The sequence below is a fragment of the Alexandromys fortis genome, unplaced genomic scaffold, assembly GCF_014885135.2.
Source record: "Alexandromys fortis isolate MF-2015 unplaced genomic scaffold, M_Fortis_MF-2015_v1.1 scaffold_150, whole genome shotgun sequence".
NCBI classification, from domain to species: Eukaryota; Metazoa; Chordata; class Mammalia; order Rodentia; family Cricetidae; genus Alexandromys; species Alexandromys fortis.
In genome coordinates this window covers 395,916-414,297 of record NW_026068027.1, presented here as the reverse complement: position 1 = coordinate 414,297, position 18,382 = coordinate 395,916, and the positions used below count along the sequence as shown (strand labels likewise).

Sequence of the window (18,382 nt, the reverse complement as noted above, 5' to 3'; positions counted from 1 at the left end):
GGAAGGAAACTGGAGCAAGATGGTACCCAGGGATGGAACCTCCCCCTTAATGTCCTGAGCTGGGAGACCATGTTGGACCACCAGGATGTATGTTCTGTCTCTGGGGAGGCTCTTCATGGTTTCTTCTGATTTTCAGAAGTTACCCAGTCTTTGAGACCTAGGTTTGAGTCCTTATTTGTTTTCTTATGATTTTTGGTCTCCAGTGGTTAAGAGCCAACACCCAGATGAACCTACATTCATGTCATGAATGTTTACCTTGCATTTGTTACTTTCCTGGTTGCTATGACAAAGTACCAGAGAAACATTTTCAGGAAGGAAAGGTCTGTCCTGGCTTAGAGTCTGAAGGGAGGTGTTGGGAAAGGCACGGCAGCAAGAATGCCAGGCTGGCTGGTCACATCACATCGATAATCAGGGCAGAGGGGAGTGAAGCTTGGCTATAAAACCTCAGGACTTGCTTCTAAGGACTCACTTCCTACAGGAAGGCTCTACCTCTGGAAGGTTCCATGACCTTCCTAAATTGGACCACCAGCTTCAGACCAAGCGTTCAAATATCCGAGCCTGTGGGGAACATTTCACATTCAGGCCACAACAACCCTGCTGGTAGCAACCAAATTTCTCTGCACACAGCAACACCTTGAGAGGCCATGCTTCTCAAGGCCAATAACCACATGTTTTAGACTCCTTGGAAAAAATCATCAGATAGCTGGATGCCTAAGGGTTGGCGATTGATCTGGTGGTGGGAATATGTTCTCCTTCTAAACTATACCCTCAGCCTTGACTGTGTTTCAAGAAATCTGGAAGAATTGTCATTTATTCATCCCTTAGGCAACTACTTAGGACCAATCTGAATGTACAGGGTGTTGCTGCTCACATGATGCTTAAAATGAAAAAAAGCATAGTAATGTTTATTATCATGTTTTATTGTGAACTCAGAGGCCAATCACTGTTTGGGGTGTCTGGCATGCGTTCTTCTGTTCTCCTTTCCACATCTGTCCTTCAGGTAGCAGAAGAAACAAGCCTGACATGGCGACAGTGCTAAGAAATGATGAGCTGCTGGGCAGTGGTGGCACACGCCTTTATCCCAGCACTTGAGGGGCAGAGGCAGGTGGATTTCTGTGAGTTTGAGGCCAGCCTGGTCTACAGAGCAAGCTCCAGAACAGCCAAGCAGCCAAGACGACACAGAGAAACCCTATCCCGAAAAACCAAAAATAAAAAAAAAAATTAAAAAAGGAAGAATAAATGATGGAACTGACCAGTGTGTCGACCAGTTATACGACTTTGGTGGCTCAGGTCTGGGCACAGGTGCACCGGCTGCCTGTGGTTTCTTCGAGCTGAGACTAGAGTACAGAGTAAGACTTTGGTGGCTCAGGGCCTTGGCTGGAGAGGAGCCAGAAAAGGGCTGTGGGTCTCTGAGAACTTGACTTGAATCACGGGTGTGTGAGAACTTCTCAAGGCCACTGAAATATTTTTCTGCTTCATGGGTCCACTGCTGCCTTAGCAGGTTCACTGTTGCTCTGTCCTTGCTCCCTCCTTGCAGGCATAGGACTGTCCATGGCGCCTACTGGCCCTGATGCCCTGGGAGACACTCTACAGTACCGTCTCCCTGGGAAGAGCTCCGTCTACCCTGGCTCATCTGGGGCTTTCTTCTTGCCCCAGATTGCAGACTCGCTGGTCAGTCCTCATGGCCTCTGGGATAAAGAAAGGACAGAGTAACAGTGAATCAGTGGTGAAGGGCTTTGCCTAACAGGCGCTATGCCCGGATTTGAGCTCCACCGTTGCGTGCTGAGTACACACATGAGAGATGATGACAGCTGTGGCCTCCCTCTCTCTCTTTCTGTGTGTGGGTGTGTGTGGGTGTGTTTGGCAGGTGAGTTACCATTTACTTTTACTCCCATTGACCAAAATGAATGCAGTTAGATACGGCTGTTCAAAAAGCCCAGGTCATTTCCCCGGAGCCACAGGGTCTGCCTTTCACTGCCTTAGATTCTGTGTCTTGAGAGTCCTGTCACCTGAACTTGTGGCACCTCTCTTGTCTTTCTTTCTCACAGACATCCCTCTGCTCCCTGGATCTCCACGGCGGCTGAGTTCACGGACAGTGGCCAGAGGAGGCCAGGGCCCCAAACAGTACCTCAGAGTGCCAAGTCCCCAGGCCGCAGGTCAGAGGGCCAGCGCTAGCCAACACTCCAGCCAGGCCTCCAGGAGAGAGTGTTCCCGCAACAGTTCTGTGAGTATAGGTGGACATCCCAAGGGAGCTTCCCACCTGGCCCTCCTGTCATGTGAGACTTGTGTGTGCTTATGGGCAAAGCCCTGGGTTTTTGGTAGAGCCCTTTTTTCTTCCCTTTCTCCGAGTCAAGCCCATTTTGCAGCAACTCTGGCTATCCTTTTCAGCGAAGGGTCTGGAAGGGAGAAGAGAGCCGGATGATTCCTACCTGTTGGGCTGCAGGCTCCCAGGCTCAGTTCCCACAGGCCTGAGAAACTCCTCTCCTCAGCTGTGGTGGCTCTGAGCCTCTCTCCAGTGCCTGGCATTTCATCTGGTTGCCCCGGTGACCTCTCAGGTGGCTGCTGAGGCAGCTGGGTATCAAACCAGTAATAAACAAGGAAACACCCAGAGGGAGGGAGGCAGGTCCCTGGCCTGCTCCGCCTCACTTGCTCTCTTTCCCTCTCTTCTCTCTACCTCTCCAGTCTAGAGCGGAAGGTAGAGAAAGCAGTCAGTCACCTGCTTCTGTGGCGGGCAGGGTGTCCTTGCCAGTGGCTGGGGAGGAGACAGAAGGGGGAAGATGTGGATTTGTGAGGGGCGGAGTGTCTCGTGAATTCCTGTGGGTGGGAGAGGAGATTAGACATTGGCCCTGTTGTGATGGATCCCGAACACCTACCAGTGAGTATCCTGTGTGTGCTGACGGAGAGCAGAGCGTCTGCAGGCTCACATGCAGCTCTGCAAGCAACAGCACATGTGTAGGTGTGCCGTGGTGCCTGTGGAGGACTGCGCGTTGGTTTGCCTTTGTGTGCCTGTGCACATGGACGCCCTCACGGGTGTGCGGAAGTGCAGAATCAGAGAGGTGTGAGTGGCGGGGACTGCTTGCTGGTGTCATGTATGTGCGGGTGAGCAGGCATGAGCATGGGCTTCAGGGTTGGGGGCAGGCACGGGGGTTGTACTGTATGTGCAGTCTCCCTGATTCTCTCTTCATCTGTCTCTCTGTCTCTGTGTCTCTATCTCTGCCTCTCTCTGTCTCCGTGTGTGTGTGTGTGTGTGTGTGTGTGTGTGTGTACGTGTGTATGCATTGGATACCAGAGCATGTGTGAAGGTACGGATGACCGGGTTGCACACATGGGTGGAGGGCTGCATGTGACAAGTGGGCTGAGGCTGCAGATCCTTTCACTGGACAGGCAGGGTCTCTGGAACTGAGAGGCTTGCTTCCCAGTCTGTCCCAGAGCGCCAGGACGTCCTCTTAGCCTCCTTACTCATCTGACCTCACCTGTGTTTCTCCCTCTGCTCAGGTCATCAATAACTATCTGGATGCCAACGAACCCCAATCGGAAGCCCGTCTGAGCCGAATGCACTTCCATGACAACCAGAGGAAAGTCGATTATGTGCTTGCATACCACTACCGGAAACGGGGAGCGCACCACGGTCACGGCTCCCCCGGACATTCACTGGCTGTTATTTCCAATGGAGAGACGGGCAAGGAGCGCCATGCGGGAGGCCCTGGCGATATTGAACTTGGGCCACTGGATGCTTTGGAAGAGGAAAGGAGGGAGCAGCGTGATGAGTTTGAACACAACCTGATGGCAGCTGGGCTGGAGCTGGAGAAGGACTTGGAGGTGAGGCTGGCCAGACTACAGGTCTCAGGGTGGGTGGGTGCCTGGTGGTCAGTGCTACCTCAAGAAGGCTTTGCTCTGGCAGACAGCCTGTTTTTTTCCTTTTGTGCAAAGCAGATACTTTTGCCCAAGACCTTGCGGGAGAGTCTTGGTATTGTGGTAACTTTGGCCAAGTGGTTCTATGCTGCTGTGGGAATGTGGTGGTGTGCCATGCCCACTCCTGGTCATGCACACACAATGTCCCTGGCAGTCTGGTTAGAGACTGAAGGTGGCGCATGGTTCCCTGAAGGTCTGTGACTTTCTCCAGAGTGGTTTCCTTACATGAAGACCTGGCTTCCCTGTTGAATTTGGATCTAAGTTCCTTTGTGGGGATATAGGATCTCCTTCAGTAAGGCTTTCTCAGGACTCCTGAGGAGTCATGAGATACTTTAGGGGACTGAATGGGACACCACTGAATATATTTTATAAACCTGTAAGAGTGTGTATGTGTGTGTGTGTGCACGCGCGCGTGTTTGTGTGTTTGCACATATGTATATCAACTCTGGCAAGAAGACTAAAGCAACCCATGGAAATCTACCTACCCACCTATCCATCCACCTACCCACCTATTCACTCACCCACCCACCCATTCATCCACCCACCCATTCATGCACCTATCCACCCACCTATCTATCCATCCATCCACCGACACACCCACTCACCCACCTATCTACCCACCCACCCCACCTATCCATCAATCCACCCACCTACCCACATATCCATCCACCCACCCACCCACCCACCTTCCATCCACCCACCCACCTGTCCATCCATCCATCCATCCATCCACCCACCCATTTATTTACCCCCAATCGCCCATCTGCACACCCACCCAGCTGCCCATCCCACCACTCATTCATGTATATGCCCATAGCACTCTGATCTTTCCAAAATATCCTGGCCTTGCTATTTCTTCCAAATTCATTTATCTCCAATCTTCTCTTCTCCAAACTTCTGTTCCAGGCCGGCCATCAGCCTACCCTCAGTTGTAGGTTGGTGTCAGCCTGGTCTTGGGGTCTTGACTGTGATGGAGTCCTCTCTTCCAGGGACTCTTGCTCAGACCCATGCATGCGCATGCCCTCACTTCGGGTCTCTGCTCTTTCCTCCTTCCCTGGGCATCCCCAATAAAACCCCATCATGCCTTTCACTCTCCATCCCTGGTCCCAGCTCTACATTTCACGATCTCATTTAGCTCAACACTGCTCCCTACAGCAGTGTGGTAGGTTTTTCTCATATCTGTGCCCCACCAGCTCCATGAAGGTGGGGACCTTGTTTCATTTCCTGCTTCATCCCCAGAACCTGGAATTAGAATCTCTCACACTAGGTGTCTCATAAGCATTAGCCATGGAAATGGTTGGCCTTTTAGAGGGGACTTAGGCTTCTTATTTGAAAAGCAGTAACCTCCTTGTGTGGCTGTGGTTTACATATTCCACTGTTAGATGGAGAAATGAAAACATCTAGCACAATAGCTCGTATACATGAGGTGCTCAATGAGTGCTTATTATGATTTTTATACTATTTTTTCATACAATGTTTTGATATGTTTTTCCACTCCCCTAACTCTTCCCAGGTTCTCACAAGCTCCTATCCACCCAACTTTATGTGCCCCTCCAAAAAACAACTACCTACAATAATCAAACAAAAATCAAAACAAAAGGAAAATGCCATAGCAAAACAAATATCAAACAGAAAGTCCAAAAAAAGCCAAGGAGTGTATTTTGTGTTGGCCACTTACTGCTGAGTACCTGGCCTGCCCACTGACACTCCATTGGAGGAAACTGATTTTCCCTTTGGCAGCAAGCATCAGTTACAAATAGCTTCTTGGTTAGGGGTGGGACCCCTGGACCGCTTTCCCTTCTCAGTGCTGGGGATGCATCTGGCTTGAACATGTGCAGGTTCTGTGCATGCTGCCACCATCCCTGGAAGTTCATATGTGCATCAGTCCTGTCTTGTCTGGAAGGTATGGTTTCCTTGGCGTCATTTGTCACCTTTTACAATCTGCGCTTGGCCTCTTCCCAACAGGTCCCTGAGCCTTAAGGGGAGGGGTTTGGTGAAGACATCACATTTAGGACCGAGCTGCTTTAAAAAGAGACATGTGGCTGGAGAGATGGCTCAGTGGTTAAGAGCTTTGCCTGCTCTGCCAAAGGTCCTGAGTTCAATTCCCAGCAACCACATGGTGGCTCACAACCATCTGTAAAGAGGTCTGGCGCCCTCTTCTGGCCGTCAGGCATACACACAGACAGAATATTGTATACATAATAAATAAATATTTTAAAAAAATAAAAAGCGACATGTGAAAGTTGGGAAGGCATTCACATCTGAAATCTAAGTTAGGCATTAATGCTGTCTTCATACGGAAGGGTCCTCAGAGGATGTTCATCCCTTCTCTGCATGTATCTTGGCTCAGGCTCCTGTGGTACTGACTTATATGGCTTGTCCAGACCTGTTTGGCAGGAAGAATTCCTCTAGATCACCTTCCACCAGTAGAGGAGACTATAACCTGTTGAATCACTTTGGGCCCCTTTACTCTGGGCTACTGACTGATTTTTTGCTGTTTGAAACCTAAAACTCATGTGGTCCTTCCGCTAGGACCTGAGCAGGTGTCTCCAAGGTCTTGGAGTCTCTGATATCAGGGAGTAGAGGACTTGGTTGGGAAACAGGGCAGGTCACACTTAGGAGGGGGCACTCAGAAGATCGATTAGGTATGATTGCTTCTATGCCTCTTCTGCTGACTCAGGACCCTGGACAGCTTGCCTTGACCTTAAAGTCAGAGTTTCCTTGCCTATAAACAGGAATAGTACATCCTTCCCAGGGTTGGAAAAAGATGGAACAAGTCAAGCAAAGGAAGCAGCCCGAGTAGCACAATGCTGTTATTATTATTCAGAACTTCCATATATAACAGAGAGTAAATGCATTATTAAAATTAAATTTCAGATCAGCAATGAGTAACTTTGTAGAACATTTTTTAAAAATACATACAGTTTGAATGTGCTCCATGTGCTATTAGGGATAATATATTCGACATCGGCCTGAGTTCCACTGTAGCTGGCCTGGTCTTTAGCATGGCCATCAGCTACATCAGTGAAGATGTATCTGCCCATCCTTGCTGCTCTCTGCCCAGTGCTCAGGCCCTGGGCTGAGAATCTAGAGGGCCCAGAGATAGCTGAGTAGCTGATGTTTGATTAGGATGGGATCTTGTCCTATAAAGTTCTCTCTGTTGTGTGACTAACATTCTCCCTTCCCACTCCATCCTTGCTTTAAGGTCCATTTAACTCTTTTCCATGAGGGCTCAGCCTCCCTGAACCTTCCTGTCATCCCATTCATGCGCCATCATGACCTACTCTCTCGTAAGATTCCCTCTCTCTGACAAGTTCCCCTGATCGGTGTTGGGATTACACACACACACACACACACACACACACACACACACACACACACACACGGGAGAAGTTGGCTGCACTCTGCACTCATGGCACACCATTATCGTTACCGTCATCTGCAAATGCTCCCCTCTGTCGTCGCTGCCTACTCTCTCCATAGGCAATCGTTCTAGTACATTGTGGTTCTGGGAAATGCTGTATGCAATTTTGTATTTTTTCCATTTTAAAAATAGGCTATTGTTCGGAACTGTTTTATAGCTGCAGGGAAATTGGAAGTAGTATGCAGGGCTCTTATGGTCCTACCCTGCCCCTGGCTTCCCCTGTTATTACCTTCTTATTAACTGGCACTCTGGTTACAATTGATGAACTGACATTGACATGTTATTATTAACTAAGATCCATGCTCTATTCAGATTTATTTCTGACTGCCTGTCCTTTATTCTGGACTGCCCTCCTGGGCTATAACATTGTATCCCATCATCTTATCTCTTTAGGTTCCTTTTGGTGTTGACATTTTTTGGGATTCTGTGAATGTTAAATTCACTTAAAATGCACTTTTTACAGCTCACTCTGCTTGTTTTTCTGGTCCAGTGCTGGCCTGCAGAACCTTCATGCTCTGAACATGTATCTCACATGTCGTTTCTAAAGGGTCCTTGGAAGTCACCTCAGTTCACCTTATCATCCCCTTCATAGCAAGGGGCACTTGGGTTGCTTCCCACTGTGGGCTACCGCAATGAGTCCAGGGGTAAATTGTCAACACCTGCTCAGTTGTTCTTCCTCTCCCCTGGGCTGGGCTGTCTGTTAGGCTCTGATTTCACTCTGACTTTCAGAGCAGCGAGATGGAAAAGGGTTTCTATCAGACCCCCATTAAAGCCCTTCGCTAGGAAAAAGAGGCTTGTGTCCACCAGGCTCTGAATATGGTAGAATTCATTTCTGTCCCTTTCTTTGGACAGGAGGGTGCTGCTGTGCACTCCTCAGCTGGTGCTTCAGGTTTTTGTTTTGTTTTGTGAATTTTTTGCATTCACTTATTGCTGCTCATCCTCCCAAGGCAATCTGAATGTTAACAGAGGGATGGGAGCTAGCCCATATGCTTCCTTCTACTTAGCCGGTTGATGACTGTCTAAGTTAGAACCATCCCCAGGGATGCCTGTGGTTCCCAGAGGTACTTGCATCCTTGTTACCCACTCATGTAACTGAGAACCACTCCTTGAGATATGAACATCTCTTCTAAATGGGAGTCCAATTACAGCCATCCAAGTGTGTTCTCCACCAGAACTCAGGTTCCTCTAGTCTGGTGGGGCTGTGGAGTGAATTGGAGAAGACCTCTGAGAAAGGGCTAGGAGGTCCCACCTGTCCACCTGTACCTTCCAAACTTTCTGTGTTGGACTAACGGAGCCAGCAGGACAGAATGGAGACAGAGAGGCATGGTGTCACCAGGATCATTTGGGGAGCCATGTCCCTGAGTCATGTGCAGTATGCAGTGCAGACAGAGCCTGGGGAATTGTTCAGACACTTCCAGGCAAGACCTCACTGTATCCTTCAGGCCTTGAATGTCAAAGTCCGTGCAATTATATCTTCAGAACAGGAGTGGAAGGGAAGGTATCCATAGGGGGTTCAGATGCCCCTGGATTGAAGAGGATTGTTTTCCCAGTGTTAGGGCACCAGAGACCTTGTCCCTGATGCTGACACTATTGTCCATGTTCTGCCATTTTCAGCAGCTCTGTGAACTGTTCCTGGCAGAGTCGGGCAGAGAGTGGGCAATGTGCTGACGGGGAGGCCCCCATTTCCTTCAAGGTGCCAAGCACTTTTCTCCCTTGCTTAGTATCAGGTGAGAACAAAGAAGGGCCTGCAGCCCTTTCCTGCAGGGAGCACTCCTGTTTGAGCCACAGGACAGTTGCCCATCTCCTGACGGTGGGTCTGGGCATCTGACAGTAGATGTACCCCATCAAAGGGACAGGAAAGGGACATATGGAATGTGTGTCCATTTGGAGACAGGAGTGAAGGCATGGGAATTGGAATCATTTTACTTTCTTAAAACCAGTGACAAAGTTCTTGACTTTTTCCTAAAGAGTCTTTTGGGAAAGAATCTTTTCCTCTCCTTCTCTTCTTCTTCTTCTTCTTCTTCTTCTTCTTCTTCTTCTTCTTCTTCTTCTTCTTCTTCTTCTTCTTCTTCTTCTTCTCCTCCTCCTCCTTCTTCTATGACTGGATGATTAAAACACCATTTCTTTGAAGGAATTGGACATAGGTGACTTTGGGAAATTCCCGATTGGATCTGTGGTCCCATGAAGCATGATGTTGTTCTGACTGGGTACTAAGCCTTCACAAATGTCCTGTAGGTGGGGGCCACTCCCATCAAGAATCCACAGAGAGCTCTGCAGGGGCCAGGAGTTGAGGTTTTGAGAAGTGAAGTAGGGGTGCTGTGTCCCTCTTTTCTATTATGGATTAATAACTATGGAGTAATAGGCCCCAGAGCTTGGGCCTCTGGAGAACTAGGCTACCTGGGTGACCATCTGTCCCTTGTGCTGCGGTCATAGCCTTCCAGGAGAGATGGTGAGATTTGGTGCAGCTCATCTTGCTCTTCCGAAGCTCACACCAAGCCAACCTCTCCTCTTAGGATTCCAGAGATTGCTCTCCTTTTCCTTCCTGGGAAAAGCTGGCACTTCAAATCCTGAAAGTCTTGCTGTTTGGTTTCCCAGGGTGACAGTGTCCCATGGAATCTTCCTGAAGCAGTATATCATAGGCATCCCCCAAGCAGGCAGCTGGTGGAGCGAGGGTGGTGGCATGCTTCTGTGGGAGCAGGGTCTTCAGAGCCTGACTGACTCCATTAGGACACAGTCTTTGGCCTCCTCAAGAGAGGTGGGGTGTGTTTTCCCAGGACAGGCCTGGGCAGTGGGAGGTGGTGCTGACACAGGGTTGGGGGACGCTTAGTCCCCTCTCCCGTCATGTGACTATTGTGCTCTCAGGAGTGTGAGCATCTCCCTTGCTCCTCACTCCCACCCCAGAGCAGCACGCTGGAGCCTTGGGCTTCTTTCTCTCTTGCCTCTTTCCTACCTTGAGGTTTCTTTAGGGACCCAATAAGACAGCCTGGCACCCATCCCCTGAGACCATACAGCTGAGAGCAGAGCCACAAAAGGGTAGGTGGGACCAGATCTCAGTGGGCAGAACTGGGGTAGGAACCCAGAGGAAAGCAACGATGGAGGTGAAGCCCCACCCCACCCAAGCCAGGTGTCTTATTTCCTTATGATAAAAAAAAAAAGAGTAAATCTGGGCATTCAGTCTTCTCATCTGATGCTCACCCTAGCAACCTCACTCCCAGTCCTTTCTCCTGTCTTTGGGTCTTCACCCTCCTAACGGTGGAGACAATATATTGTCAAGAATTTGAATGAGCGATGGATCTCTGGAGAGCAGACAGAGCCATCTGGGTGAGATCTTTCTCCAGTTTCCCAATCTGTGCCTCTCACTTACCACCAGGCACCTCTAGTGGTCCGTTGGAGCTCTCAAAGGTGCTGGAAAGAGACTTCTGGGTTCTAACTTGTCATAACCAGTCTATAATCCCAGAGGGCACAGATCACACTTACCCTTGTGAAAGGCTCTGGCCCGGGGCACCCAATTTTCCGGCCATGTGTTTTGTTTGTTCTCTGTTACCACGTGCTATTCGGAAAGAAATGGGATCACAGAGTGATACAATCATGAAGATTTGGGGTGATTTCTTCCAGTCACATTGGAGAGGAGGAACTGTGGAGCTCAGGAGAGGATGTGGCTGGCAGTTCCTTACACTACTCAATGTCTTAATCAAGTGTTGACCAAGACCACAGACAATGTGTGCAAGCACACAAGGCAGGGAGTTCCAGCGTCTGCACTGCTCGGCCTGATTCCCTGGAAGCTAAGTTACCATCCTGTCAGGCTGGAATCCAGCTAGTGTTCCAGGTCTGATGGCACTGGGGTTCACAGATGGGGCCCCCGATTAATGCGCTGTGCTGGCTGCCAGGTGTCCCGACATCACTTCTCTTTCCTGTGGTCATTTCCCTGTCTCTGTGGTGAAGAGAGAGATGGGCAGCAATCGGTCTCTTCCCTACTGATCGTTGCTTCTGCGGCGTTGCCGGGTGTTTTGGGTTCCGGGAGATGTGCTGTGAAGGAAGCCCCCTTTCTGTTTGTCACCTGTGAGCCAGAGGTCATTGCCCAATGCTTGTGCTGTGCCTCTAACTGCAGAGATAGAAAGGCGGCTGAGGGAGGAAGCTGGTGGACGCAGTATTTGGACCCCTCTCTCTTGTTTCTCAATTTGCGACATTTCTGAAGCCCCATCTAAGCACTGGGTCCTGGGCTTGGTGACACAGGGGCTAATGAGACTTGAAAGTCCATGCTTTCAAGGTGGGGTAGACTTAACGAGAGAGCCACACAGAAGCTCAGCAAAATGTGGAATTAGTCTCGGGAGAGTGATGTGGGAATTCCTAAGCCTGCCTTAAACCACCTGGTTAAGCCACCTTCCCCACCTCTGTTCCACCTGATGGGGTCCAGGCAGATGTGAGTGAGCTGTGTTCCCATGTTTACCAAACCTTCAGGAAGGATTCACCTGCAGTTACCCCAAGATGCCAGTGTGGGCTGTGCACATTCAGACTGTATACTTTTATTGCCGCTCTGTCCAAAAGCCTGACAGAAATAACCTAAAGGAGGGAAGATTAATTGGTTCCTGATCTCTGAGGGCTCACTCCATGGTTGTTTGGCCTCATGTACTTGGGAAGAACATCATGGCGTTGGGAGCATGTACCAGAGAGTATTTTCTCATGGCAGACAGGAAGCAGATAACAGGCCAAGCTGGCACTAGGCTGGCTTTCTCCCCCTCCTTCCCTTTGCTGTCTGGACTTCAGAGGGATGAAGCTGCCCTCAGCCAGGGTGTATCTCTCCACTCAGTTAATCCTGTCTGGGAGTCTCATCATAGACATCCCCAGATGTGCCTCACTGATCTCCAAGGTGATTCTAAATGCCAATGACAGCAAAGGGTAGCCACCAAAGAGAGTTTAACTGCAGTGGGTTTTGTGCACAGCAGAATGGGTCAACCTCCACTGACAGACTGTGAGTGGGTGGGGACACCTCAGTTCTTAATGTCCTCTCCTGCCACTGTTGGTCAGCTATAGCTGATAACCTCTGGGGCCATTGGGATGTGGGAGCAGTTCTCTATCTTTCTGGATTTTGTAAATGGAATTCATGGTTAGAATCTAGAAACTCAGATGGAGGAAACTAACCACATCACTAACTGAAAGTTAGCTTTTACTAAAGTTAAAGTTATAGACAAATCTCTATGTTATTGTGTGTTTCTGTGACTTTGTCACTAGTAGGAATGACCATAGGTTTGTGTCACATCTTGGTCCTGGTAGGAATCTTTAAAATTTTTGCTTTCATCTCTATGTAATGTTTTTTGAGTTGTGGCATATTTTTGGTGTGGTGGTAGGTTTTATTTAATGTGTGAATATAGAAGTAATTATATTACTAATTTCATACATTTACTTACACTTTAAAAATGTATGTGCATGGGTGCACACATTTCTGTGATTGCAGGTGTGTAAGCATGTGTGTGTGTGTGTGTGTGTGTGTGTGTGCATACGTGTGCCTATGGAGGCCAGCTTTGGGTGTGAGTCCTTGGGAGCGCACACTTTATCTTTTGAGACAGCATCTCTCTCCAGGACCTAGGGCTCATCAAGCAGGTTACACTGACTGACCAATGAGCACCAAGGATTCTCCTGCCTCTGCCTAACCTGTGTCAAGATTTCAGGTAGGGACTGCCACATTCTGCTTTCTCATGGGTGCTGAGGATCTGAACTCAAGTCAGCATGCTCACTGGGCAAGCATTTTGATCATATCCCCAGCTCCTATTTGTTCGTGAAAACCCCCTTTATAAAAACTTAGTCTTCTTGTCTTTTTCGTCCATTTACAAACAGTCCAGGGATGAAATGTATTTCACTGGTATGTCTTGGGTTTCCAAGTCTCAAAAAAGTTGATAAACCCTTGAATACCTTCCCCCAAACATAGACACCTATCAGGAGTCTAGCCTGTCTTGTGTGAAGGGAGGACAGCTGGGGCCCCTTGCAGCTTCTGCCTGGGAACTGAAAGGCTTAGAAAGGTCCCAGGAAGGCTTTTTGGGAGGCATGGTTTTGGAGATCTGTGAATTGGTTACTAGTGCAGCTGCTGTGCTTTGGAGGCAGGTGGTTAGTGTCACGATGTGTTTGGGCCCAGTAAGGGAGTGAGCATCCTGGGACATCTGTCTGCGCCTGGGTTCTGCTCTCTTTAACTTACTGGTTTCCTGGAGCTGAGACTTCATGTGGGACAGGAAAGGATTAGTTGTATATCATTATTTCCCACATTATGAGTCTGACAATACTGATTTTACATAGCCTGGGCTGAGGCAGTCTGTACTGAAATAAAAATTGATGGGCTGGGATGTAGGTCAGCCTAGCATGCCCCAACCCTTGAACTAGAGGCCAGTATCACAGAAAAGGTTCCGAACTGAAATAACACTGGAGAATAGAAATAAATATATTACTAATTTCACACATTCCCAGTCACTGAGCAATTGTGTCAATACAGTAACTTTCTCTGTTTTTACTTTTTCTTATGTATCTTCTGTCAACTCTTCTTACAGTAGAGGAGGGCAGAAAAGTGGAAGAATGTGCATAAAAAGTCACAGAGTTGGCTACCCAACTTTTTTGTTGATGTCTCATGCACCATGGATCTATCTGCAAGGCTATTCCTAGTTTGAATATTGGGAATAAATATTCAGGGAGTTTATTGATCTTTGCAAAGTGTTTTCCGAAGAGAACTGGGTCCTGTGGGTCTCCAAGGCCCCTTCCTGTCCTACCTTCCCTAACCTAGAATATCCAACTGTGTATTGTGTTTGGAAGACTGACTCTTGTTTTGGGTGTGTGGGTTAGAAGGTGTGTGTGCAGTGGCGACCTGTCTCAAAAAGAGACAAGGCATTTGCTTATGGGCAGGTCACCAACAGAAGTCATAACTCATTCCACGTATCTCCAGCATTCCTGGTCTGTAGATGATAAGTAGAAGGAGATCCAAGATGACAGCTATGGTGGGAATAAAGTCAGGGGCATCTGGAAGGGCTGTTTGCTGATTTGCGTCTACTAAAAAGGACAGATGCTTTTTGGGGGACCTCTGATGGTTGAGTGTCAACTGTACATCAGCTGGAGTCATCTAGTAAGAGGGAACCTCAACTGAGTGGTAGCTTCTACAAGATTGGCCCATAGGCAAGTCTGTGGGGAAATTTTCTTGATTAATGATTAATGATTAATGTGGATGGCCCAGTCCACTGTGGGCAGTGCCTCCCCTGGACAGTTGGTCCTGGCTTATATGAGAAAGGTAGCTGAGCAAGTCAAGGGGAGCAAGCCAGTGAGCAGCATCCCTCTACGGTCTCTGCCTCCACGTCATGCCTTGAGCTCCTGCCCTGACTTCCCTTCGTGACAGATTGTGATGTGGAAGTCTAAGCCAAATAAACCCTTTCCTGCCCAAGTTGCCTTTGGTCACAGAATAGAAATCAAACCAGGACAGAACTCCGTCTTCTGTCTTCAACTGCCCAGAAGCTCAGCTGAAATCAGAATGTTTGTGAACCTCTTAACAAGATTCAGGGGACTTACGATGTGGTCTTGGGGGCTCGCAGGGAACCCCGGGGTCATTTGATGTCTACAGAATGTGAACCAAGCTTGGGGCACTGTTAGCTTGGGTGGGGCCTCATCTGATTCATTCTACTGTATTATGTTAGACCCAATAGGACTTGGGCCTGGATCATGTGTTAATGGTGTTCTATCTACCACACTGAGTTTCTATTTAGGAACCAAGGATTTGAAGGAGTTTAGGGTTGAGATCATGTCCCTGAATCTCAGAGCTCTTCCATCCTGGGATCTTTTGATTAGCTAGCCCACAGCTTTGGGAGGGCCTATGGCTTTCTGCATCATTTTAGGAATATTCAGTCAGGAGGGGAGGGATGTGACGGATGTACTATTGAGCTCTTACCTCTGTTGGGTGCAAACCCAGGAACTCACATGGGTTTCAGGGCAGAAGCTGTGGGGCCCTTAGAGCTTGGGTGAGCCTTCTGCTGGTTCCCTGTGCACACTACCCGTGTGTGATTTGAATGTGCCTGTTGCCATCTACTGTTCCCAGGGTGCACTGTGGAGGTGGGAAGCCATGTCTAGAGTGACCTGGGTCATAACCTGTGAGCATGGACTGCTTGGTGAATGATTAGAAAATCAGGAGGTGACCTGTGTCCTCTTCCCTAGCAGTGTGTCACCCTGGGATGAAATCTGGATGTAGAGAGTGAAGGGTCTGCTTCCTTGGCACACAGCTTCCCTGACATGGCATCTTTGTGCAAGTTCTTGACCACACTGGCTCTGTCTCGTGTTTGTGATCTGTAACTGACAGCTTCCCGAGGGAATATTTCACGAGTTGTGAAGTATAATAAGACGGAACCAAGTTGGCTTCCCCAGTGTGCTAAGGTTTCTACTGGTGCGATGACACACTGACCGTGCCGTGGGGAGGAATGGGTTTACTTCACTTACACGTTCACATCACAGTACATGATGGATGGAAATCAGGACAGGAACTCACGCAGTGCAGGACCTGGAGACAGGAGCTAATGTAGAGGCCATGGAGGCTGCCTACTGGCTTGCTCCTCATGGCTTGCTCAGCCTGCTTTCTTATTGCACCCAGGACCACCAGCCGAGGCATGGCACCACCTGCAGTGGGCTGGGCTCTCGTGCATTAATCAAGAAAATTCACCCCAGACTTGTGCACAGGCCAACCCAGTGGAGGTATTTCCTCAGTTAGGTTCCCTCTTCACGATGGCTCTAGCTTGACATAGGACTAGCCACTTTGCTCACTTTTCCACTTTTAGATCCTTTTGTGTTTTCCACCATATGAGCCGAGTCAAGCTTCTTTCCCATCTTCATTTTTTAAAAGCAATTTTTAACTTTTACTTCTGTTTTGTGTGTATGGGTATTCTGCCTGCCTGCGTGTCTGTGTAACGTGCACAAGCAGTGAGTGCCCTCAAAGACCAGAAGAGGACCTTGGGTGCCCTGGGGTTGGAGTCACAGACATTTGTGAGCAACCATGATTGGAACGGGGATCAAATCTGGGTCTTCCGGAAGAGCGACCAGTGCTCTTCACCACTGAAGCCTCTCTCCAGCCCCTCCCCCATCTTCTGAAGGAACGCAACTGTCTCAGGAGAGGCAGTGGTCAGAAGACTTGAGGGGACCTAGTGATCCCTGAACAGCATGCTCCCTAGTCCAAAGTAGCAGGGAGTTGGTGACTTGAGTAAGCTGTGCCACCCAGGATCTGGACCCGAGCCTGAACTCAGTGGCTGTAGCATCCTTCTGTTCCCACCCTCTGTGTGTAGAATAGGGAAGGGTGGTCCTCTCTCCCAGAATCAGAGTACTGGGTGTTTAGAAGGGTCCAGGAGTGAAGAACAGAGGCTCAGTTCCTGGCTTCTCTCTGTCTCCCTTCCTATCAAATCTAAATGTGAGGTGGTGGTCTTGGGACAGTGGGGGTTTCTCTATCTACTGGAAGTCCCTAGGGCCATGCTTTCAGTCAGACTCAGTCTGCATCGGGTTACTCCTGAGAAGAATGGATGCGTCTAGAGCCGGAAGGCAAGGGTGGAGGGTAGTCAGGGTTCCTGGAAGGCTAGGCTAGACTGACCCTAAGGTGCAGTCAGTGCCTGGGCTGTGGAGGGTTGGGGCCCAGGAACATCTGGAGCCCCTGCGAGGGTACTGTCACACAGAGGGGCCACTGTGGCATGCTAGCACATGGTAACAGAACCTAGCTAAGAAGGTCCCTAGTTGCCCCACTTCTTTCTGTCTCTGGACACCCAGGAGGGGTGGGGTGGATCCTGAAGACACTTCTTCTAGGCACTCTCTGCTTTCTCCTTCAGGGGTTCCTCTTTCTCTTCGAGCATAGTTGTTCCCTTGTTCTGGCTCTCCGGGTTGACTATAGCCGCCCTTCTGGAAAAGCCGTGATCAAAGCAGCACCAACAAGAAGGGCAGAGCCCCGGAATCACACCGCACTGGCTCCTCTGCAATGGTCCTGGCTCCAGATGGGACTGCCCCCTCCTTCCTTCACCCTGGCCTTCTTAAGCTGCTTACTTCCGAGCCTGATGTGTGTCAGCTCTGTGGCCTGTGGGATGAAACACCTCTTGAGAGCAGAGGCCTCCCAGGCCCTGTGAGGAGGAGCATAGTTATACAGGGAGCACCGTCTGTGACGGCAGGGTTCAGTGAAAGAAAAAGGCTGGAGATGGCCCTGCACCACACAGGGTGACCGTGTAAACCTGCTGTTCCTGCCACATCGAGGCTAATCACACCAGGCCTAATCTGCTCACTGCCTCTTGCATTCTGGGTCATTCCAGCCTGCTGTGCGGATGCTCAGGGAAGGGAAGCTAATTCAGACATTAATCCAAACCTAAGTCAGGCAGAATTACATGGCTAGGCTAGGCTCTCCTGGCCCCCAATGCACAGCATAATTCCCTCCAGGCTGTGGCTTATCCACATGACACTTCTACCCATATGGGTAATTGCAAAGTGTCTGCGCCGACCTTGTCTTCTCTCTGTCTCTCTCTTTCTGCTCTCCCTTCCTCTTCCCACACATCCTGTCTCACTATAACAACAGGAACTGAGAATGGTAGGGGCAGGCAGAAATTCCTAGAAGGAGGAAGTTCTGGTGGAAGGCCCAGTTCCAATGCCAGATGGACTCTGCATCCCAGCTCAGTGAGTGAGTGATGTGTGTTTGTACACTCCTTCAGATACATTGTATGGTGTCCCACTTTTCTTTGGATACATTGCATGGTATTCCCCACTCCTTTGATTTTCTGCAGAAACCTAGTTGCGTGGCTTTGAAGACGTTGTTACCTGGTGTGGGGGAGAGCTCTGTCTTGGGTGGGGAGATGAACGGTGTTATGAGATGACGCTCATCACCACGCCTCAGGTGGCACCCTGGAAATGCAGGCATTCCCCGCTCTTCCATCTTCTTAATCTTAGATCCGAAGCTTCTTCAAGTGCTCTCATTGTTCTTCACAGCCGAGATGACCTTGTGTTAAGTCAGATCTTAACTAGAGTCTTGGTGGTGCCTTGTGGGCCAGGGAGAGGCTCTGACATGTGGCAAGC

At 49.3% G+C, this 18,382-nt stretch overlaps 1 protein-coding gene across 3 annotated transcripts in view; it reads left to right on the top strand.

The window, feature by feature from the left end:
- Positions 1-707: 707 nt before the first annotated feature.
- The window catches only part of Ano2 (anoctamin 2), a 335,303-nt gene continuing 317,628 nt past the window's right edge, over positions 708-18,382 (top strand). For 2 of the 3 annotated variants that reach the window (XM_050164130.1, XM_050164131.1), the window contains exons 1-2: positions 2,855-2,875; positions 3,496-3,819. In XM_050164130.1, the coding sequence (XP_050020087.1) occupies positions 2,855-2,875; positions 3,496-3,819 (345 nt within the window). Of the gene's footprint in view, positions 718-2,048; positions 2,225-2,854; positions 2,876-3,495; positions 3,820-18,382 lie in introns of those variants that run through there. The other variant, XM_050164129.1, reaches the window with a different exon arrangement.